The 25,013-nt window shown below is 44.5% G+C and overlaps 1 protein-coding gene across 1 annotated transcript; it reads left to right on the top strand.

Annotated features, from left to right (window-relative positions):
* Nucleotides 1-2,258: 2,258 nt before the first annotated feature.
* LOC121457948 (emopamil-binding protein-like) lies at nucleotides 2,259-24,152 on the top strand. Its single transcript, XM_041667042.1, has 4 exons — nucleotides 2,259-2,530; nucleotides 18,020-18,089; nucleotides 22,943-23,081; nucleotides 23,789-24,152. Exons 1-4 carry the CDS (start codon nucleotides 2,384-2,386, stop codon nucleotides 24,027-24,029), a joined length of 597 nt encoding a protein of 198 aa, XP_041522976.1. The 5' UTR covers nucleotides 2,259-2,383; the 3' UTR covers nucleotides 24,030-24,152.
* The last annotated feature ends 861 nt before the right edge of the window (nucleotides 24,153-25,013 follow it).

Here is a 25,013-nt window from a genome sequence, read left to right as displayed (position 1 = left end):
GAGAATGATTCTCGGATTCTGGCTGGTTCTAGATAGGAGGGAATGGAATTAACTTGAGGCACAGGAAAGAATCAGACCTTGATGTGCAAAGTGAAGTAAGTTGGTTTAAAGTGTAGGAAGGACTGATGAGGAAGTCACAGATCAGAGGGAGCTGTTGCAGCATGGTGGTGAAGGCAGAAACCAGAAGATTGCAGAGCAGGAGCGGACTCTGACGGCTCTTAATCTAAGCTCTTACAATGTTTCTATTTCTTAAATTGTACATGTGTATGTGAGGGCTGTGCTGCAGAGGCCAGAAGAGATCATTGGGTCCCCTGGAGCAGGAGTTAGAGGTGGTTGATGAGGTGGCAACTGAACTCAGACCCTCTGAAAGGGCAGGAGCCACCTCCAGCTTTTTCATCTAGAAGACAGGTTAGTTCCCAAGTGCATGGCTTTTCTTGCTGCTGTGATAAAAAATGTACTGACAGAAGCAATCTAAGGGAGAAGGGATTTACTTTGGCTCCCAGTTCGTGGAGGGCAATCATGGAGGCAGGAGCTAGAGGCTGTGGCATGCAGTCAGGAGGCAGAGTGAAGCATGCCAGCGCCTTGCCTTTCTTTCCTCAGTGCAGAGCCCATTCTATGGAATAGCGCCTTCCCAGCGTCACTAAGCTAATCCAGAGAATGCTTGCTAGGCATGCTCAGAGAAGCTGGGCTCTGTTGACCTTAGAGCCTGTCAGTGTGGTTGAGAAATGCACCGGCCATACTAAAGAGCCATTAGTTTGCTGTTACTAGTCTGGCAGGATTGGCTCTGCCCCCTCAGTCAGCAGATCTTAGACAGCTGGTATGTGCCAGATCTGCAATAGGTGTCAGGTATCCCCTACCAGACAGGCCAGTCACAGTCCCTGTCTCGTGGAGTTTATGTTCTAGTGCGAGGGAGGAGCAATACACAGTAAAGAGATATCTTCTGCAGATACAGAAAAATCCACCCTCCTAGCCAGCCATCTTTAAGGCATATAGCTCCGTGGTGCTTAGTGTGCTCACACTGCCGTGAGGCCGGCCTACAGAAGTGTCCTGTGTTGCAAAGTTGGAATTAATTCCATTAAGCAGCTGCCCTCCCCTCTTTCCCAAAATCTGCCCCCACCCGGAAACCTGGAAATGTAGTGGGTGCTATGATGGAGGAAGGTCATTGGCTAATAAAGGAACTGCCTTGGCCCATTTTATTGGTTAGAACATAGGTAGGTGGAGTAAACAGAATGGAACGCTGGGAGGAAGAGGAAGTAAGTTCAGACTCCACAGCTCTACTCTCGGGAGCAGACGCCTCAGAGAGAGAGAGACGCCATGCTCCTGGCTCCTGGGCAGACACACGCAATGAAGCTCCGACCCAGGATGGACATGGGCTAGAATCTTCCCGGTAAGACCGGTGCTCACAGATTATTAGAGATGGGTTGATCGGGATATCAGAATTAGCCAGTAAGGGCTAGAGCTAAAGGGCCAAGCAGTGTTTAAAAGAACACAGTTTCCGTGTAATTATTTTGGGTAAAGCTAGCCGTGGGGGCGGCCAGGTGCCGGGGACGCAGCCCTGCTGCTCTTATTTACTACAGTGCTAGGCAAATGTTGTTTTGTTGAGACCCATCCCCAGCAGAGGCATACAGCACCTGACTTTTGTGGGTTAAATATTAGAAATAGGGTCAGTCAGCTGTATGAGATTTAAAAATCCTGCAAGGGAGCCCAGGTCGGGTGGTAGCGTGGTGATGCTCCTGTCTTTGCTGCCCTCAGGAAGTCAGGGCAGGAGGATAACCTTGAGTTCGACCTGCCTGGGCTGCATACTGGTTTCCATTTTATCTTGAGCTAAGTAGCTAGGCTATCTCAAACAAACGAAGCAATGGTTGAAAGGCCTGTAATGACTGTGAAGATCTTTGCTTAGGCCTCTTCAGAACCTTTGTTCTCAAGATTTCTGTCTCCCAACGAAATCTCCACCGTCTGGACTTTCACTCAGTGGCTTAATCTTTCGAACCTTGTTAGACGTCAGACTTCACATATCTTGTGGAAGCGGTTAAGCATGTAAAACATGATCCTAGGTCCAGGAACCATCCAGTCAGTCAGCTGCCCAGGCTGGCCAAGCCAGCTTTGTGGGCAGACCCCTTGGAGGCCCGCCCACGAGAAGCTCCGCCCCTGGGTTCCCGTCACCACCCCTCAGGATCCCTCCCACGCGGAGCTCCGCCCGCTCGCGAGAAGCTCCGCCCATAGGAACCCGCCCACGAGAAGTCCCTCCTTCCCTCCCACCTGCGAGCACGGATCTCCAGAGAAGCTCAGTCCGTGGGAAGCCCCGCCTACGACAGTCTCGCTGCCTGGCTTGCAGAGATTTGGGCTATTTGGGGAACCCGTGAACGAGGAGTGGGCACTGAGCATGGCGACGGGCTCCTCCTTGCTGCTTTGCTCGGCGCTGCTGGCCGTGGGGTGCGCGCTGGGCCTGCGCCTGGGCCGCGGGCGGAGCGCGGTGGAGCGTGGGGTGCTCGCCTGGCTCTGTTACGATGCCCTGGTGCACTTCGTGCTGGTAAGCGTTACCGCCTTGCCAACTGCCTGGGTTCCGCCCACGGGAGGAAGTTTGAGAACCTGCTGAGGTCCCGGGAGGCCAGAGGGCGCCCCCTTTAACGAGGCTGATTTCCTGGTTCAAACCGAACCCTTCTTCTCAGGTGCTGCCTGGTCTTCTATCAAAGGTATCCCCTGAGAATTGCTAGAGGAATTTCACCTCCTCCACCCCTCTCCCAACACCATTCATCTTGGTTTATCTTTTGTGTGACAGATATATCCAGAAATCCATTTCTTGTAGCTTTCCTAATTCTGTAGAATAGGTTTTTCAAGTATGTCCCTACGAGTTTCTGAATTTCTCTGATGTCTGTTAAGAGATCTTTTCATCTCTAATTTTATTAATTTAGGTCTTCTGTCTTTTGGTTATTTTGGCTAGGGATTTGTCAATCTTGCTAATCTTTTCAAAGAATCAGCTTTCTCTTTTATTGATTCTTTTGTTTTTTATTTTATTAATTTCTCCCTCGGTTTTAATTATTTCTTCCAATCAATCTCCTGTTTTGGAATTTGGTTTATTCCTGTTTTTTTTTTTCAAATTCTTGAGGTGCATCATTAAGTTATTTATTCGAACTATTTCTGATTTTTTTTAATGTAGGTGCTAAGAGCTTTCACTCTTAGTACTGCTTTTATTTCATCCCACAAGCTTGGTATTTTTCACTTTCACGTAATTCTGAGATCATGTTTTAAAATTTCCTTGATTTATTCAACTACCCACTCATCCACAAATCTGTTGTGGTGTGTGCATTTCCGGTCTTACGCACTCAAGATACAGCTAGAAAGCAATCAGATTCTGTGTCAGGGTGTAACCTGAATGGCGTCTAGGTCAGCTTCTCAGAGGCCTTACATCCCTGTGCTGTAGGAACGCAGCGCGCTCCTCCTATTACTACATCCCTGGACTCTCGTGAGCCTGGTTTCCACTTTCATCTTTTCTCACAGTATTCTGGTCTTCTAAACTTTTGCCAGAATGGCCTATAAAACGTTGCTTAGAGCATTCTAGGGCTTTTCTAGCCCAAAGTTTCAAACTATTCATTCTTCTTACAATCCAGTTCCAAAGGCCCAAGAACTGCATGGTCAGGTTATTAAGTTCCTGTATTAGTTACTTGTGTTATTGCTGCAACAAAATCCTGGCTGGAGAAATTTTAGGAAGGAAGGGTTTGCTCTGACTCACAGTGAAGGGGCCGTGGTCCGCTGTGGCAGGGAAGGTTTGGCAAGAGCAGGGGCAGCTGCACACCTAGGGTCCACAGTCAGACCCCCCTGACGGCATGGTACCACCCACATGTACAGTGGGTCTCTTCCTCTCAGTTAACCTAGTATAGACAATCCCTGACAGGGCATTGTTTCCATGGTGATTCTAGATCCCATCAAGTTGACAGTCCAGATTAACCATAATGTGTCCTTAATATTCATCTAAAATAAAGTGAATAACTTTTTTTTTCATTTATTTAATTGGATGGGTTGGGGGATCATGCACCAGCCACAGGATTACATCTGGAGAGCAGTAGACAACTTGCAGTCACTTCTGTCCTTCCCACTATTGAGTTTTACGGCTCAAACTTTGCGCCTCAGTTGGCTGAAGGGACGCTGTCCACTGAGCCATCTCTCTGGTCCCTCACCCCACTTTATAAATAGCCAATGTGACTATACATAGATAGTACTAATGAAATCTACTCCCCTCAAATTTTTAAAAATATAATCTTAAAATACCCCCTTTTTTCGGGCTGAGGGGGGGGGGACTTAATTGGGGGAGGTGGAGGGAAATGGGAGGCGGTGGCGGGGAAGAGACAGAACCTTTAATAAATAAATAAATTTAAAAAAAGAAAAACAGAAACACTGAACAAGAAAAAAAATAAAATAAAATCTGGCCTTCCCTCCAGCTAATGTGAAGTTAAAGTCCATAGTCTTGAAATACAAAGAAGACATGGTGTTTGGCAATGGTTTAGGTCAATGAGCATTTCCAGTTTAATGTGTCAATACCAGGTGTTCGCAAAGATGAAATTCCTTCTTTCCCAGTAATTTCCTAGTAATTTTATGCAGAGACTGGAGCAAGGTTCTTTCCCTCGAAGCCTTTGTTTAAAGAATTGATCTTTGGTTACATAGTCAGCTCAAGGACAACTTGGGGCACATGATGTCCTGTCTCAAAAACAAACAAGCAAACGTGTCCCACTTAAAGGGGATGATAACATTCCAGAAATATATAAAGGTGTAAAGATTCTCAAAAAAATATACTTGTATGTCCGCAACCCTGTTTATGTTGACTAGGTAACATGGCACTTGCCTCTATTCACGCTACCTGGAGATGTGGTCTGTGTAGAAATGGTCTGTCTCCTCCCCCACCACGCCCCACCACCTCTCCAGATATAAAGGAAATGCCCCCAAATAGCCTTTGATAGCCTGCTGGGAAGGGCTCCTTTGTGATGACCCTGCTCCTACCCTAGTTCTTCCCATCTGAGGTATTCTTTTCTCCATATATGGACGTGATCACTGACAAGCCCAGGCCACTTGGTTGGTACTTTAATCTCTCTGAAATTAAGACAAATCTTACACATCCTAATAAACTCACATTAATGGACATTTTGCAGTTACTAACAGTGCTTTTGCCCAGTGTCTTTAGAGATCAGTGGGGAGGACAGGAATTAGTAGTGAGGCCTGTAATTACTTGCCTGGATTAGCTTTGGTTAGCAGTTGGCTGCAAATGAAGCCTGATAGGTAAGGGTATCCAAAAGTACGGGATGAGTTGATACTACAAGGTAGAGCCTTGAGAATCAAAAGCTTCGCCCTTAGTACTCAGGCTTCCCTCATTGCCTCTTAGACCTCCCAGGTATAACATGGTATAGTTGTAGTATAGTCACCTGTGTTCCTGTTCAAATCCTTCCTACCATGTAACAGCCTCGCTCATTATCTGTCACCCCAGTCCCCTCACACAGAGGGGGCTCCACTCAGCTCCAGGTGCTTCGGAATCCAGTCAGGTTGATAATCATGATTACTCAGTACACTCTGGTTGGACACTTGAGGTGAACTGCCTGTGTGATGCATAGCTTGAACCTTTGAGCTGAACTGCCTTTGGGGCTGCATGGCTTGAACTGCTGTCCCAGAGGCTGTAGTTTATCAGAAAGGTTCTGGCAGCAGCGTCTTTCTCCTTCAGCAGCTACATGGCATCTCTTAGACACCTACTCTCTCTCATGTCTTTTCCAGCTTGGCTCTATTCTGTCCTGCCATAGGCCAAAGCAGCTTTATTCCTTAACCAATAAAAGCAACACATATACAAAAGGACATCCTACATCATCTCCCCTTTTCTGTCTAATTAAAAAAAGGAAGTTTTTAACTTTAAAATAGTAAAATTACACAAAACAGAAATCGAGCAAGAATTACAGTTACAGTTTTTAGTCTATTTGTATTTGGCAAAATAAGGAAAATACTCTATCATATCTTTGTGAGTCTAAAGTTTTATATCTAATTTATCCTTTATTATAACTAAGGAAAACTAGAATTATAATTAACTAGTCTTTATCTCCACCAAAGACCCCAGAAGGATATTATATTACCTGAGTAAACAGGAAGTGCATTATAAGCAACTTCCAAAGTTCTAGAATTGACAGAGATATCTCACTATCTGAACAGTCACCCAAAGTTCTTCTGTAATGTTGGGACATCCATCTTTAGCGTACAGGCCCATAATATCTGTCAGACTTTTCAGTGAAGCAGGAAATTTGCAGATCTTTTCTGCCTTATAATGGTAAAGTTCATTAGTTGCTTTCTTTTGTGTCTTGCAAAATATCTGGCAGTTTTTTTCTGTGAAACAGGAACCTTGAAGTACCATTCTGTATTTTGGAAAGTTCAGCAGTCATTTTTCTGTGGGTCCTGCATCTCCAGTTCATACAGCACACCATCAAGCAGTCTAGGCAAGAGCAGTTTCTTGCCCAAATTACTAGTTTTGTCACATTGAAGGCAAATTCCATAGCAAGTTTCTTCAATGCCCATCAACCTTTCTGAAGTAATTGGTGCTGCCAGAAGCAGACACATTTCATTGTCTAGAAAAGTATTAAGTTCTTAAAACATTAATGCCATGTTTTGTAGGTCTTTGAAGTGATGAAGATTATCTAACTGAAATATATCTAGAAAATCTAACTAACATGACTACAAGTTTGACTATTATGAATGACTACCTATTAATCTGCAACTTTTAATTATAGATTCCATTTTTAAATGAGATGTCAAAGCATAATACTTAAATAAGAGTAGAAATATACATATATACAGTGTAACAAAATAGCCCTTAAATCTGTATCAATAGACCAAGATTCATACCAATGGAAAGTGTTCATCTCTATATCATATCTCCCCCCCTTTTTTGAAATTGACTTGTCCATTAATCACTTATAATTAACTTCCTTTAAATGAAAACAAACATTTATAAACAATCATTTTGGGATTTTTTCTCAAAAAAAATAGTTTTTCCCAAACTGCTCCTGCTGTTTGTTGGGCGAGGTACTTTTAAGGTTCATGAAGACCTTTGGGTGGGTCTTGTTCCATCATTAAACTACATTAGCGTGGAAGGAATCCAGAGGTTCTCATCTTCTGTAGAAACAAAAGCAGAACCTCTTTTCCAAAGCAGCATATTCTTAGACCCAAATTTTGAAGTCAAGATACCTTTATGTTGGTTTAACTTAGTAGCCCCCAGAATCAAATGTCTCTCTGCAGTCAAAAAATTCAAAGAAAACACAATAATATGCATAATCCAGACTCTCTGTGTATTTTTCACCTTTATGTGGCTTTTTTATTCTATTACTTTTAAGATTTATTTTATTATCCTTACTCCTTTAATCGATGACTGCCTGTACTCTTTCTTCTCTTTCATAAGCCCATTACAGTTATCCAACACTGTGACCCATTCAGAGGTGGGTTTTTTGTGTGAATCTGTCTTTATTACGTGCTTGTAATAATTTTCTGACAAAGAACACCTTTTTCTTTCTTTTTAAATGCTAAGCAGACATGACTAGGACCAACTCCATGGCCCTGGCTGCTGGCTTCACTCCATCCAAATTGGTAGAGGTCTGTTCACCGCCTCTGCCAGCTGTGCTCATTTCCCTGGCTCCCCGGATGCAGTCGGTCTATGTATCCATTAAGCAACTAGTAGCATGCTGCTCTCAAAACCCTCCCAAAAGTTCAGGACCTCCCAAAAGAGCTAGAGTTCCTGCTGCCAGCACAAATCAGGAAACCTTCCCTTAAAGAGGCTGTGCAGTTTTTGCTGCTAGTGCTGAGTCAGGAAGCCCACTCTTAAAAGGAGCTACACCTCTGCTTGCTGCCAGCAAACAAAGCCTATCTGAAAAAATATGGCTACCAAGAAACTGCACGTGGCTTCCACTTTTGTGAGTCTAGAAACTCTCTTTTTTTTTTCCCTTAAGCTTTTATTAGGTCTTATGTGGATTCATGCCCCAGATGGTGTACACCATTTTGTAAATGAAGACTGCTAATTCATTTCCTGGCCACCCAGACCCAATAATCACACAGGAACTATATCAATACAGCACTGCTTGGCCAATAGCTTAGGTATATTCCTACCTAGCTCTTATATCTTAAATTAACCCATTTTTATTAATCTGTGTATTGTAACAAGGCTGTGGTTTACTGGCAAGGTTCCAGCCATGGCGACTTTCTCCTGCAGCAGCTAAATGGTGTCTCCTAGACTCTGCCTATTCTCTATATCTCTTCCAGCCTGGCTATATTCTGTCCTGACATAGTAGGCCAAAGCAGCTTTATTCATTAACCAATAAGAGTAACATATATACAGAAGGACATCCCACAGCATTGGTGTGCGTGTGTGTGTGTGTGTGTGTGTGTGTACATTCTGATTGGCTCTGGCCACCCATTCTTTTTTTGCTATTACATTTATTTATTATTTATTTACTTATTTGGAGGGGCATATGTGTTTGCCACAGCATGCATGTGGAGGTCAGAGGACAGTTTGCAAGCCTTGGTTCTCTTATTTTACCATGGAAACCCTGGGGAGCAAGCTCGTCAGACTTGGCGGCAAATGCCTTTATCCACTGAGCCACCTTCCTGGAGTCCCATGACTTCTTCCTTCTCTTTCTCAGACTGTATTTCAGAGGGCAAAGATGTCATTTACCAGCTAGTCTTTACAGGTGACTACTTTCCACCAGCCGTCCAACCTCCTCGAGGGTTGGTATGTTCTATCTTCATCTTTGGTCCAGTCACCTGTGTCCTCCATAGCTGTTGTGGAGAATGCCCTGATAGGACCATCTGTTTGAATATTTGCTCCACAGTTGGTGGAACTGTTTGGGAAGGATTAGGAGATATACCCTTGTTGGAGGAGGTACGTCACTGGAGGCTTTGAGGTTTCAAAGCCCACACTATTCCCAGTTAGTTCTCCAACCTGCCTTATGTATTTGGATCCAGATGTAAACCCTCAGTTTCTGCTGCAGCACCATGCCTATCTGCTGCCATGTTCCCTGCCATGATTGCCATGGACTCTAACCTTCTAGAACACTGGTCCCTCAAGTTAATTCTTTTCTTTTTTAAAAAATATTTATTTTTTCATGTATACAATATTCTGTCTGTGTGTATGCCTGCAGGCCAGAAGAGGGCACCAGACTTCATTACAGATGGTTGTGAGCCACCATGTGGTTGCTGGGAATTGAACTCAGGACCTTTGGAAGAGCAGGCAATGCTCTTAACCTCTGAGCCATCTCTCCAGCCCAAGTTAATTTTTTTATAAGTTGCCTTGGTCATGGTATTTTGTCATGGCAATAGAAAACTAAGACAACTGACATACTGGAAGCTGGATGAGCTCATGCCAAGCACAGCACATACTACTTAGATGTGTCCCGGGGGCACCAGGTGCAGGGACAGAAGGTGATAGCAGAGATGTGGCAAGATGTCTTAGTTGGTAAAGGCACTTTCTCCCAAGCTTAAAGAACTGAGTTTAATCCTCAGGACTCACATGCTAGAAGGAGAAAACTGACTGCCAAAAATTGTCCTCCAGCTTCCATGTGTGTACACATGTACACACAGCCAAAAAGATGTCATGAATGTGATAAATAATAAATAAATGTAACGAAGAAAGAAGGTGGTAGCAGCTGGGTCTGAGGAACAGTCTTAAGTCCCTAGTGGTTCCATTGGTCCTGGAAGCCAGGATCTTCCTGACACACCTACTTGTCTGAGAGCTTTAGTGAGCACCATTTCTCGGGCTGGAGCAGCCCTATTTGTAGAAGTCTTTCTGATATGGAATTGAAATTGACCTCTGCTGGCTTCTCTTTGCCAGGCCCAGCCCAGCATTCACTTGTAACCAAGGGTAGTGAGGTCATGTGTCTACAAGTTGCTAGCTGGCCACTCTTCTTGTCCTCCCCCATTCCTGCCGGCTGTAGATTCCTCTTTACACATCGGATTGGTGGGCATAGTGGCACACACCTTTAGTCCCAACACTCGGGAGGCCCAGGTAGGCAGATGTCTGTGAGTTCAAGGCCAGCCTGGTCTATATAGTGAGTTCTAGGACAGCCAGGGCTATATAGTGAGACCCTGTCCTGTAAAAAAAAAAACCAATAAAATAAGGTAAGCTCAGGGTCAGTTATTAAGTATTCGTTCACTGTTCAGTTTGGTAGCTCTGGGGATGGAGGGAAGGATGTGAGGTGTGAGGAAGAACAGATGTGCACTTGAGCCCAGTGCTGTGCTTTGCCTGCTGGGAATGCACAGGCAGGCCCCTCCCACAGTAAACCCTTCCAGTAATGAGGAAGAGGAAGAGGGATAGAAACTCCCTTCTCTGTTTCCTTATCCATCTTCCTAGTTTGCTTGCTGTTGCTGTGATGTTCTGACCAGAAGCAGCGGGGAGAAAAGGGTTTATTTCACCGTCTGCCTCCAGGCCACAGTCCACCTGTGAGGGAAATCAGGCAGGAGGCATGGCAGAAGGAAGGCTACTTTGCTAGCTTTCCTGTACATCCCCTTCACCTGCCTGGCAAGATGGTACCAGGTGCAGTAAGCTGGCCTCCTGTGGCAAGCTGGGCTTTCCCACATCAATCAAGACAACTCTTGGGCTGGGAAATTCCTCTGTTGAAACTCCTTCAGATGGTTGTGACAGCTGAAGCTGACTAGCATCCGTTTTTAAAAGATGTATTTATTATGTATACAATGTTCCTCCTGCATGTACACTTCCATGCCAGAGGAGGGCACCAGATCTCATTGCAGATAATTATGAGCCATCATATAGTTGCTGGGAGTTGAACTCAGGACTTCTGGAAGAGCAGCCAGTGTGTTTAACCTCTGAGCTATCTCTCCAGTCTTGAGTAGCATCCTTAAAACATGGAAATAATCATTCTTTTCAAAGGGTGCTGCAAACCCAGGAGTCATGTAGCTCACTCTGAAAAGCTCAGTGTTTGAGACAGGGGGATTTTGAGATGGAGGCTAGCGCACACCACAAATTCAGACCCTGCCTCAAAACAAGCAAACAAACAACAAGGATTAAATACCATTTGTGATTTCAAGCAGCGTTTCTCAAACTTGACCATGTACACAGTCACACTGGGATTAGCTGAGATTCTGCACTGGTGACAAACTCCCATAGGAGATCTGTGATTCCAGGACCAGGGCTGCAAGGACACAGAGTGCCTGACATTTCCCCAGCCTCTGCCTGCATCCTTCACCAACTCCCCTCTGCCCTTTCCATCCTGTTCATGTACCAGACAGCATAATCCCCATGCCCAGTCACAGTGATCCTCAAGGCTTCCCGGCTGGTCCTTAGCCTGAGAACAGCTGTCTCAGCAGAAATGAGGATTCTCTTAAGAGGACAGAGGTTCCCATGTCCTAAATCCAACACTAAGCCCAGTACCACGGGTGCAGTAGAATTAGTGTGACTGACACCAAGGTTCCGAAGGAGCCGTCCCTATCCACTGGTAATGTCAGGTGACATCCGTCTGCTGGGGCTGGGAAAGACTCCATCAAAGAGGAGTGTCATTTCAATAGGAGAATGGCAGCTGTCACTAGACATGTCTAAAGTCAGTAAAGCCTGGGGGAGGGGCTGCAGCAGCTGGTCCTCCCTTGAATGGTGGTGCAGGCTGTTGCCATGACAACCCCAGTGTGATGAGGCTGAGACACTTGGACAGATCTGAAAGTACTGATAAGTGTCACCAGGGTTAGTGTGTGCTAACCCACTCCACCTTGTTCTCCACTCTTAATGCAGAGTGCTACATTGTTTCTGAGTCTTCATTCAAATACTTTTCAAGCAAAAAAGAAAAAAAACCAAAAAATGCCAAGATGTTTTACATACAAACTGGCCTCATTTTGTGTTTTTGTTTTTTAGTCTCGGTAAAGCCACTTTTTTCATCTCTTTGAGGACTAAATGAGTGCACGCACCACTTCTTGTACAATTGTTACTCAATCCTAGATCACAGTAGCAAGACGCTGGCTTCTTTTGACTCCCAGATCCTAGAAATCTATAAAATACATTGTTACAAGCCACAAGTCTGAATACCTGAAAAGAAAAAGGAGGCAGAGTTTTGTTAACTTCATCTGCCAAGGTCCATTTAAAGTGGCTTTGCAAGCTTCTCAGTTAGACAAAGTTAGCTCATTCCTGTTTTAGCCTTGCAACAGGAACTATCTTGGCTTTTATTGTTGTTGTTTTGTTTTTTGGCCAAATACCTTGATATTCAGAACCTTACTTTTTTTTAAATAAGCAAACTTGGTCACCTTTTGCAGACCTCATTGGAGAGTAATATGCCTTCTACAACCTGAGGCAGGGGTGAGCATTTTGATGACTGGTCATTTCCCATCTGGGCATGTGTGGGGAGCAGAGGAAGCCCTGAGTGAATGTGTGTTAGTGACACAGCTATGTCAAGGACCCAGTGCATCAGATCCATGAAAATGGCAAAGCCTTCCCCCGGGTCAAACTCAGGGAATTAGCCTCCCTGTGGTCCATGTGTGAGTGTTGACAGAGTACACGGAATGCATTGACTACACTCCCAGATGTGTGTGCGTGGGCGTGCTTGTGTGTGTGTGTGTGTGTGTGTGTGTGTTTGTGTCTTGTCTTTGTTCGTTCTCTCATCACCCCAGTCCAGCTAACAAGACCAAGCTGTGCAGGAAGTGGTTGGTATGGGTAATGTTTTTGTTTGGTTATTTTTATTTTTCCCCCTTTGGGAATTTCATACACTATATATATATTTTTTAATAACATTCTTCCCTATCCTCCAACTCCTCCCATCTCCTCCAGGCTCCATCCCTACCCACCCAACTTCTTGTTCTTTCTCATTGGTTTCATCCCTGGATAACACTGATAATGACTTTTCTCACTTGGTTGTGTGCACAGCACCTTCTAACACTATGGACACTAGCCAGTAGTGGTGAAGCTTCCAGTTGAGCACCAGCCTGACTTCTCCATGTTCTGTGCCAAAAGTATGTAGTGTCTCCCTGCAACATGGCCTTACTATAAGGTTGTGGATGGTAACCAACAGCACTGGCAATAGTCTATAGAGTATGGTGGGCCTTTAAGTCCTCTTTGGCCAGTGAATCAAAAGATGCCAATCCCTATAACTGGGGTCTTTACGTGGTACCATTTGATGTCTAGTTAGAGTATTGTCTCCTCCATTACATATTGACTGCATTTAATTTTTTTTTATGTATGTATGTGTTTTAGGAAGTTTCTACAGTAGTAGGTTTCTGTGTGGGTTTTTTAGTATTATTACCATGTGTGTATATGTGTATCTACCATGGCGCTTCTGTGAAAGTCTGAGAACAACTTTGTGGCCTTGGTTCTCTTTCCATCTCTATGTGGGTTCTAGGCTCAAACAGGTCTACCAGCTTGGACAGGAAGTGCCTTGACCTGATAAATCATTTTGTCAGCCTGATTTCTTTTCTTTTCTTTTTTTTTTGGTTTTTCGAGACAGGGTTTCTCTGTAGCTTTGGAGCCTGTCCTGGAACTCCCTTTGTAGACCAGGCTGGCCTCGAACTCACAGAGATCCGCCTGACTCTGCCTCCCGAGTGCTGGGATTAAAGGCGTGCGCCACCACCGCCCAGCTATGTCAGCCTGATTTCTGAGAAAGGGTCTCATTATGTAGCTCAGGTTAGCCTGGAATTAGAGATCCTCCTGGTTCAGCCTGGTTCTGAGATTTTAAAGGTGTATACTATCATTGTGCCCAGCTAGATTTTTTTAAATGTATTTTTATGTATATGGGTGCTCTTTCTGCATTTGGAGGAGGGCATCAGGTCTCATTATAGATAACTGTGGGCTGCCATCTGGTTGTTGGGACTTGAACTCAGGACCTCTGGAAGAGCAGCCTGTTCTCTTAACCACTCTGAATGTCTCTCTAGCACCCATTCCTTGTATGCTAGGTATCCCACCTGATGTAAGATAGAGTCTCAATGTAGTTCAGATTTACTTGTCCCTGATGGCTAAAGGTGTTGAAGATTTTGTCGCATGCTTGTGGCCCTTTGAACCTTGGGAAATGCTGTTTGCTTGTCCATTTGCTTATTGATTCACTGACTTGTTTTGGTGTTAAAATTGTTGTTACTCTTTTGGTTATTTTTAAGTTCCCGTATACTTTGGCTATTAATCTGAAAGGCTGGATATGGAGTGTGTGTTATGATGTAAAACTTCTGAAGCTAGTAACTTTGGGTGCTGCTTACGAAAGGGTCCCTGCATATTTGAAGCTTCAGAGCCTAAAATAACTTGAAGGGGTAGAAAAAGCAGCTTTTCAGTTCATCAAGCAAAGTGGATTCATGTCAGGAGCCCTGTAGGTCTTTTTTAACAATGTTGGCCCCTGGGAAATCACACTAGATGGTTTCTGGTATACTTCCTGCGTGGTTAGAGCAGACTTGGTCAGGGGTCCTCAGGAATCTTTAGAACCCAAGTCACTGGTCTCCTTGTGTGTCCAGATTCTGCCTCCGGTGTCTTGCTCAGCGTGTTGTTGGGGCGTCTGTGGACTTTAGGGTAGCTGCTGCTGTGGCCCTCTGCCTACCTGTTTGTGTTTCTCCAAGTTCTTTCAGTGTAAGAACAGACCAGGCTGAAGTCACAGAACCTTCCAGAAATACCATCTGAAAGAGGTGATATCTAAAGGGAAGGTCATTGAGGGATATGGTAGTCCTCATGGGACCCATTGACAGTTCACACAGAGGATTGCTGTAAAAGGACCAAGCCTGGTTTGAGATGTGGTTTCTCTTCCACATAGACTCCACCATTCTCTGTCCATTGTAGGCTGGGCCATCCAGACCATCACACCCTGAAATGGTGAGCCGAGGGACCCCTTCCTCTGAAGTCAGCCCTTCTCGGGGGAGCTGCTGTGGTAGTGGATGCCTGGCTAATGTGCTTGCTGGGAAGGTTTACCAGATTAGAGTTGCTCTGAGAGAAAGGAGAGAGTTTCTCAGCCCTCATTGTTAACCTTGAGGAAAGACCTCACAGTTGCTCACAGTTGGTGCCTCCTCCCTTGGCCCTGGAGACCACACCTTTGTGAGATGCCAGTGTACTATCACAGCTTTGTGAGATGCCAGTGTCCTCTACACCTTTGTGAGATGCCAGTGTCCTCTACACCTGTGAGATGACAGTTACTCTAAACCTTTGTGAGATGCCAGTGTACTCTACACCTTTGTGAGATGCCAGTGTACTATCACAGCTTTGTGAGATGCCAGTGTCCTCTACACCTTTGTGAGATGCCAGTGTACTATCACGGCTTTGTAAGATGCCAGTGTACTATCACAGCTTTGTGAGATGCCAGTGTACTCTACACCTGTGAGATGCCAGTTACTCTACACCTTTGTGAGATGACAGTGTACTCTACACCTGTGAGATGCCAGTGTCCTCTACACCTGTGAGATGCCAGTGTCCTCTACACCTGTGAGATGCCAGTGTCCTCTACACCTGTGAGATGCCAGTGTCCTCTACACCTGTGAGATGACAGTGTCCTCTACACCTGTGAGATGACAGTGTCCTCTACACCTGTGAGATGACAGTGTCCTCTACACCTGTGAGATGCCAGTGTCCTCTACACCTGTGAGATGCCAGTGTCCTCTACACCTGTGAGATGCCAGTGTCCTCTACACCTGTGAGATGACAGTGTCCTCTACACCTGTGAGATGACAGTGTCCTCTACACCTGTGAGATGACAGTGTACTCTACACCTGTGAGATGACAGTGTACTATCACAGCTTTGTGAGATGCCAGTTACTCTACACCTGTGAGATGACAGTTACTCTACACCTGTGAGATGACAGTTACTCTACACCTGTGAGATGCCAGTGTCCTCTACACCTGTGAGATGCCAGTGTCCTCTACACCTGTGAGATGCCAGTGTCCTCTACACCTGTGAGATGACAGTGTCCTCTACACCTGTGAGATGACAGTGTCCTCTACACCTGTGAGATGACAGTGTACTCTACATCTGTGAGATGACAGTTACTCTACAGCTGTGAGATGACAGTGTACTATCACAGCTTTGTGAGATGCCAGTTACTCTACACCTGTGAGACGCCAGTTACTCTACACCTGTGAGATGACAGTTACTCTACACCTGTGAGATGACAGGGTCCTCTGTCCTCTACACCTGTGAGATGACAGTGTCCTCTACACCTGTGAGATGACAGTGTACTATCACAGCTTTGTGAGATGCCAGTTACTCTATACCTGTGAGATGACAGTTACTCTACACCTGTGAGATGACAGTTTACTATCACAGCTTTGTGATATGCCAGTGTACTCTACACCATCACACCTTGGATGCAGGTTGATGCAGTCTGCTAATCTTCTATTTGAGACAAGACCTCATGTGTCCCAGGCTAGCCTAGAACTCACCAGAAAGCTAAGGCTAGCTTTACTGTCTTGATCTTCTTGCCTCTACCTCCTAATGCAGTGGGTTTCAACCTTCCTAATGCTGAGACCCTTTAATACAGTTCCTCATGTTGTGCTGACCCCAACCATATGATTATTTCATTGCTACTTCATAAATGTAATTTTGCTACTGTTTATGAATTGTAATGTGTGTGTGTGTGTGTGTGTGTGTGTGTGTGTGTGTGAGAGAGAGAGAGAGAGAGAGAGAGAGAGAGAGAGAGAGAGAGGGGGGCTAACTGAAATAAACTGGGTAGGTTTGGTGACCAGTGCAGTGATCAAGAGTGCATCCTGTTCTTGCAGAGGACTCAAACTGGGCTCCTAGCAACCACCTAAATGTTCACCTCGGGGGACCCAACTCTCTCTTCTGACCTCCTAGGCACCTGTTCTCACTTGCACTAACATGCACACAGACAGACACATGCATACAATTAAAAATAAAATATATCTTAAACCCTTCAGCTGCTCTTGGTTTTCCTGGGAAGTAGAAACGGAACGATGGTTCTTGTGCACGCCAGAAAAGTGATCTGCCTCTGCGCTGCGTCCTCAGTCTGGACGCTTTAGAGTCTTCCTTTTCCCTTTCTTTCTCCATTTCTTTCTTCCTTCCTTTCATTCATGCTCTTCCTCACCCCTATTCTTTCATCTCTGGCTAGCCTATAACTCACAGTGTAGACTATGCTGGCATTGACTTGTGTACAGGTTTTTTCCTACCATGCCTGGTCTAAATCTCCTATCAAGAAGATGCATTTTAGATTTACTCAGACAAAGCACATTTACTAATTAGGTGACCCAGAAAGAGAGTCAAGAAAAGGTAGCATAGATCTGCATCCGAGCCTGTGTTAGCAGAGATTAGAGCGGGAAAGGGGCTGAATGACAGTCAAGAGATAACGTGAAAATCAGAGAAGGACAGACAGTCAGAAACTGTGGGATGGACAGACATCTCTCACTAGTAAGTCCTAGCCCACATATGAAGCAAACTAATACAGTGTGATTTTGAGACAGGTAGGGAAGGACCTTCCACCTCTAACTGTACCACAAAGTGACACAGGGTCAAGACACTGGGTCAGTAAAGAAAAAGATCCATGGTCCCCTGCAGTGAACACCACCTCTACCAGCACGGTAGGAATGGCTCAAGTGGCTTTTCCGGTTTTAGAAAGCACTGACAGATAAAACAGAGAAAGTAACTGCATAGGCTTGCAGAACCAGGATGGGAATTTAATCCATGTGCAGTGTCTTCTGTGTTAACAACCAAAATGGACATGTGTTTCATTTTTAAGGTTAAAAAAATGAACTATTGCCAGTCTTTTTGAAGATTTAAGATCTTTGGAATAATCTAAAGCTAACTTTTATTTTGTACAACAGTCAAGCACTCTCCATGAAATTTTCACTTTTTTTTCTACATAAGAACACACCTCTGGTTTGATAATGCCAATCATTAAAAAGTAACATTTATTATTAATTTTGGTCATGCTCATATCTCTGGTTAGCCTCCAGAGATGCTGCGGTCCTCAAGTCCTTGGACCAAGATTTGAACACCTTACAGAGGGGCAGGGGGAGCTGCTGCCATGCAGGGCCTTTGTGTCTGCCGTGCCCTGTGGTGGTGAGGCTAAACAGAGCCTGTCTCCCTTTTCTTCCCTCTAGGAAGGCGCTTTCGTCTACTTGTCTTTAGTAGGAAACGTTGCAGATTCCCAAGGCTTGATTGCATCTTTATGTAAGTAATTAAAAACGTTTACATTTGAATGTCTGAGGAGATTAATTGCAAGAATGGCTACTATGAACCGAATGTCTGTATCTCATATTGTATGATTCCATTGACCTGTCCTGTCCTGTCCAGAACAGGTGAATCTGTAGAGACAGACAGCAAATTAGTGGTTGCCCGGGGCAGGGGATGAGAGTCAGATTGTGGGCAGAAAGATGGGTGACTGCTAATGGGTGAGGGTTCTTGTTTGCAACATTCTCAGTTAGACTGTGTCTATTCAGATCTGTGACGTAATAAAATTGGAATTGTATGCCATGTGAATTACATCTCAGCAATCTATTAGTGAACAGAGTGTATACAGCTGGGGTGTGGCTCAGTGGTTGAGTGCTCACCTAACATGTGTGAGCCTCTACACAACACTATAAAACAAAAGACACCAAAAGGCCTGCAGTTCTTAAACTGGGTGCTTCCACAGATATTTTATGTAAATTTACTTTTTAAACTTTATTTTTAATTCTGCATGTGTGTCTGTGTGGGTTTGTCATGTGAGCAGTGTCCTCAGAGGCCAGAAGAGGGCACCAGCTCCCTTAGAGTTGGAGTCAGGCAGTTGTGAGTGCCCAGTGTGGATGCTGGTAACTGAACTCAGGTCTTCTGGAAAAGCATATATATACTCTTAACTGCTGAGCCATCTCTCCAGCCCACAGTCTGCCCTTGATTGTATGTCTATACCTATCTTCTAAATAATTCTCCAAATCCCTCCTTGTCGGGGGCCAGCCTTGACAAAAATACCTCTTCCAGAGTGGAGGCGTGGGGATTTAGAAATATAGTAAAGAATACGAAGACACAAATGAAAATAATAAAACGCAGAAACATGTAGGATAGTATTAGGAGGGAATTTCAGTGAGTACTAAAATTTCGCCTGTGTTTAATTTCCAACTGGTTGATTTGCCCCTTGCCCCAAAAGGTAGGAGTAAGACAAAAGACTGCATTGACGTACAACAAATTGAAAGTAGCAGGGTACATTCCTTGCTCATGTCCTTGATTCATGCCCTAGACCAAACACTCTGTAGGCTAACCACTCCCTGGGTGAAATCCCAAGTTATTTCCATAATTGAACTGGAACTTAGTTGGATCCTTAGACTTTTGTTTTAGGTAGAAACCAACTACTTCCCTATTTCAGGAGCAGGACCTGTTGACAATGGCCTTGAAAGAGCAGAACTCCGATTTACAACTAGGTGGGACCTTTGTTAGAAGCACAATGACCTTCAATGAATTAGAAGCAAGTCCCAAACTCTCTGACCTTTGGCCTCTTTGGGCGTCCAAACTACCTTGTTGTAAGGAGGCCACTTTTCATTCCCTGGCTGCCCAGACTCCTGAAATAACCACACAGAAACTGTATTAATTAAATCACTGCTTGGCCAATTACCTAAGTGTATTGCTAGCTAGCTCTTACATCTAGAACTAATCCATCTCCATTATTTTATATTTTACCACAAGGCTTGGGGCCTACTGGCCAGGTTTCAACATGTCTGTCTATGGCTACGGCTCCATAGTTTTTCCTGACTGCCTTCTTCCTCCAAGCATTCAGTTTAGTTTTCCCCACCTAGCTAAGTTCTACCCTATCAGGCCAAGCCAGTTTCTTTATTAACCAATGGTATTCACAGCATACAGAGGGGAATCCCACATTTCCTCCTACCCTATAGAGCTATAAAGTAGTTTTGCCATCTTCTTTACACTCTGTGTAAACTGACCAACACTTAGACAGCTAATATTGACTTCCCAGTGTGTTCTAAGTGTGGTTAAGTCAGTGAGCCAGGCGCCAGCATCTCTTAGTGCTTTCAGGTTTGGCATCTGCAAGTCTGCATTGTCTACTGTGTATCTTTGTTTTTCCTTCTTTTCTTTATGTTGTTATTCTACTTTGCTTTTATCTTCATTTATTTATTACATATCTGCATCATCTGAGGCCTTCAGCACTCAGTCTTCAGCTGGCAGGTGTGCCGGGTGTCTTCAGGAGGCAGAGGTGGGCTATCGCAAGCTCAAGGCTAGCCTGGGTGGAATGGCAGAAACTTCTCTCTAGTAAAACTAAGTAAACATTCAAAAATCACAAAATGGGATTTTGAAGACAGGGTCTCATGGAGGTCTACCCACTTCTGCCTCCTAAATGCTGGGATTAAAGGCATGGGCCACTATGTCCAGGCACGAATATGCTTTGTTATATAAGATCTATTTGTTTTTATGTGCACGAATGTTTCTCCTGAATGTATATGTATATATGTGCACCACATGCATGCCTGCTACCCACAGAAGCCAGAAGCGGGAGGGCTTCAGATCACCTAGAACTGCAGTTACAGGGGGTGGCAGCCTCCAGATGGGTGCTGGAACGGAACCTGGGCCCTCTGCAGTAGTAGTAGGTGCCCTCAGTCACTGTGCTCTCTCCAGTTCCACAGAATGTGTTCTAAGAAATATTTCCTTATAATTTCCCACATCTAAATTACACTTGAAAACTTTATATTTGAAGTAAATGTAATGTTTTCATAAGATTGTTAACTTTTAAAATTAAATTAGTGTGTGTGTGTGTGTGTGTGTGTGTGTGTGTGTGTGAACACCGTGGGTCCTTGGGGTGGAACACAGCTTGTGAGACTTGGCAGCAGGAGCCTTTACCCACTGAGCCATCCTGCCTGCCTTTTTTCATGCATGTGTATCTTACTTTCTGTTCCTGTCGCTGTGATAAAATGACAGAAGCTACCTGAAGGAGAAGGGTTTGCCCAGCTCACAGCTCAGGAGCAGTCCCTCGTGGCCCAGAAGTCACTGTGGTGGGAGTTTGCAGGAGTTTGACCCTTTACAACCACAGTCGGGAACAGAGAGCGGTGGACGCACGCATACGATGCTCAGCTTGCTCTCTCAGTCCTCACACAGTCCAGGATTCCCTGCCCAGTGGGCAGGATTCCCGCCTCCATTAGTGATAGCAAAGCAGCCCCAGCCCCAGATGCCCATCTCCCATGTGATCCTAGGTTGTGATAAGAAACACACCAGGCTCTCCTTTGGGCCACCAACCAGCTCCCAAAACATGACACAGAAACTTCTTATTAGTTATGAATGTTCGGCCTTATCTTAGATCTTATTAATCTGTTTCTCTTTATTTTTCTTTTCACCTGAGGGATTTTTACCTTTCTTTCTGTTTTTCTGTGTATTGTACTTTTCTGCTGTCTCTGTCTGGCTTTTTGGCTGCAGCCCCAGGCCTGTACCCTTCGTTCTCCCCAGGCTCCTCTTTCTCCTCTCCTCTTGAATTCTATTTTTTCTCTCTGCCTTCCAGCCTCGCCTATCCCTCTTCTGACTAACTATTGACCATTCATTTTTTTTATTAGACCAATCAGGTGCAATTAGGCAGGCAAGGTGAAACAAATGCTACATGTCTCTGACATAATTAAACAAATGCAGGGTACCCAAATGTAACACATCGTTATATCATTAACAAAGGCAGCAGAAACAAATGTAACAACCTTTACATAGTTAAAGCAATATTCTACAGCATAAACATATATAACACATCTTTGACCAGTTAAAATAATATTCCACAATACACTGCGAGGTAGGTGTGCTTGCTTGCCTGTGTACGTTAGAGGACAACCTCAGGTAGCCGCAGGAATGGCATCCACCTCCTGCCACACAAGGTATCTCTTTGGCTTGGAGCTCACTGATGAGACTCATTGCTAATGGCTGGCCTGATGGGTCAGTAAGCTTCACGTGTTTTCATTTTACCAGTGCTGAGATTGCAAGTGTGTGTCGCCTGCTTGACATTTTTTTACATGAGTGCTGGGGATTGAATTCAGGTCCACATGCTTCTGAGGCCAGAGCTTTAGCAACAGAACTGTCTTCCCAGGCTCTAGAACCATCATTATTAAATATTGTGTTTGCAAAATTTGACTGTGTTGAACTAATTTCAACTCCTGCAACTTGTAACCAAGAGGGCCAAGGGTAGAGTCACATACGTGGATGTGCTTGTATTTTACAAGTAGAGCAGCTCTGTGCCTTAGGTCAAGGGTGAGGGGCACAGTAGCCCCAGATCGTCCTTGCCCTCCACAGGCGTTGAGAGGGTTGTAAGACAATGGTCGTTCTCATTAACTGTCATAAAAAGGCTTACGAGTCACAGAGCAGTGGACAAGGATAGAAGACCCAGAAACAGACCCATGCAACGGCACAGCTCCCAGATGTTGGGCAAACTGACATAAACACACATTGGGAAAAAAGATTACAACCTTTCAACAAGAGTGTGAGGACTGGATAGTCCATGAGGAAGAGTGGAACTAGCCCCTCTTCCACATTGTATAAAAACCAACTCTAGACGGAGTAAGGACCTTAACATGAGGCCTGAAATACTAAACTAATAGAGAGAAATATAAGGAAAACTCTTCAAGATATCGGCACAGGCAAGGATTTTCTGAACAAAAATCCAATAACACAGGAAATAATAGCAAGTATTAGCAAATGGGATTGCAGGAAGTTTAAAGATTCCTACTCAGTAAGGAATGAGGAGAGCCTACACAAAGAAATCCTGTCTCGAAAAACAAACAAACAAACAAATTAAGCGGCAAAACCAAATCATCCAATCAATAAATGGGCAAGACCACATTTCCGCAAATAGAGATTAGGAGGTATACAGGGCATGGAAGTAGAAAGCGGCCATTTAGGGGAGAAAAGAGAGCAGCAGAGGGGGTAACGAGGTGGCGCGCATGAATAAACAGAATAAACCGATGGCTTGTCTGAAATTGTCATGATGCAGCCCATTTGTTTGTCTTCTCCCTAAAAGATTAACAACACAAAATGTTTGCCAGCTGAGAGACTAAACACAGGTATTTTGTCTTTAGGGAAAGAATACGGCAAGGCTGATGGAAGATGGCTGTATTTTGACCCAACCATTGTGTCTTTGGAAATTCTGACTGTTGTCTTGGATGGGATTCTGGCATTGGTTCTCATTTACGCCATAGTCAAGGAGAAATATTACCGGTAAGTTCACTGCCATCCAGCGGGAAGGGGGGGATATTAGCTGCCCAGTGCCCGCGCCACGTTTGGATGCAGTTGCAAGCGTGTTTACCAGCAAGACAGGAGCTTTATGTAAGACTTCAAGATGTAAAGCTTTGTCATGAAATCTCAGATTTGAGAGAGTCCTCCAGCTTTTAATCCCCTTTCCCCACCACTTCCACAGATAGTTAGCAGTGATTTTTCTTGACTGCTTTAACATTGTTTTGGCTCCATGACCACATTTGTGGACACATTGCAAATTTACATGTGTGTTGTCTCCAGCACTGATAATATGTGCATGACCTGTGTCAGCCACAGGTAATGAAGACCCTTCATCTACATAGTCCATTTACTCTCCGCAGTGCCCTTTGAGGAAGGACAGTTGTCACCTTTACAACAGATGCAGCTGGCTGGGGTCAAGTTCATATCCAGGTCTCTTTGAGGGTCAGCGGTGACCTCACTAAATCCTGAGAGTAGTACAGGGCACTCAAGTGTCCTTAGAACTCTAAATGCTGGGAGGGGCGGCACTGCTTCTGCAAGCAGGGGTGGTGTCTTGGCTCTCTAGGCTGGCTTGGCCCATCAGAGAAGCGCCACCCAGGAGCCCACACGTTTCTGTAGTAAAGACTAAATAAAAGGTGCCGTAATTCAGAGTCCCAAGCTGTACCTGCTTCATGTCGTGTGTTCTCCCACAGGCATTTCATACAGATCACCTTGTGTGTGTGTGAACTCTACGGTGGCTGGATGACCTTCTTCCCCGAGTGGCTTGTTGGAAGCCCCAACCTCAACACCGAGAGCTGGCTCTACTTTTGGGTCTACTTGCTGTTTTTTAATGGCTTGTGGGTTCTGATCCCTGGCCTGCTGCTGTGGCAGTCATGGATGGAGCTGAAGGAGACACATTACCAAAGGGCCCACTTAGGGAAAAAGCACTTGTAAATTCTCAAAACATTCCATGTGAAGTTCTGCTTTGTGAGTCAGAATTGATCAGATATTCCAATAAATACTTTGTTTTTCAGTGTTGTTCCAAACAGCCATCACAGATGGGTTGGAAGGTGGCAACTTTGCTGTTTGCTGTTGTCTTTATTACACGATAATATAAGGAAAAGAGGGGCTGTGGGGTGTGGTGCTTGCCTGGCACTCACAAGGCCCTGAGTTGCCCTCTCAGCAACAAAAGGTGGTGGCGGGTAAGTTTTCACTTGTAATAAGATCATGTTTAACAAGATACTCTTATGACTTGCATAATTGTCATGCCAATAAAAGTAAATGAATATTGCAGAATAGTGTAAGGAGTAGTATAAATTTTTATTCCAAAAATATATTTTCCTTCAGCTTTAATTCTTCTCAGTGGTCTCTTTGGGTTAGTGGTTTAAACCTAGAAGTAAAAGAAATGATTCTGTCTTGTACTTAAATTTTTTAAAATTTGTGCACCAGGAGAAAATAGTAGCAGTACCTGAAGCAGTGGTGTTTGTGTGTACTTGGCAAGCTAAGGCAGTTCATGGGTTTGAGGCAAGTCTGGTTGACATAGTGTAGATCCTAGCTAAAGAAGAGAGAGAGAGAGAGAGAGAGAGAGAGAGAGAGAGAGAGAAAGAAAGAAAGAAAGTTTTTTGAGAAATGGTTTCTTTGTGTAGTCCTGGCTGTCCTGGTACTCACTTTGTAGTCCAGCCTTGTCTTGAACTCATAGAGATATTCCTGCTTCTGCCTCTGAGCAGTGGGATTAAAGGTGTGTGCCACCACAACTGACTGGTAAACCTTAACAATATTACAAGAGCTAGTTCCCGGATAGGCCCAAAGCTACAGAGAAACCCTTTCTCGTAAAACCAAAAAAAAAATAATAATAATAAAATAAATTTCAATAGATTTGTCACAGTGCGATTTGTACCTTAACAGTTGGGGTGACTGAGAGAAGTAGAATGCAAACTT

The sequence above is a fragment of the Microtus oregoni genome, unplaced genomic scaffold (genome assembly GCF_018167655.1).
Source record: "Microtus oregoni isolate MIOR12 unplaced genomic scaffold, Mior012 000001F_ref0000356, whole genome shotgun sequence".
NCBI lineage: Eukaryota > Metazoa > Chordata > Mammalia > Rodentia > Cricetidae > Microtus > Microtus oregoni.
Note: the sequence above shows the minus strand (reverse complement) of the source record. Positions and strands in the feature narration are given on the sequence as shown.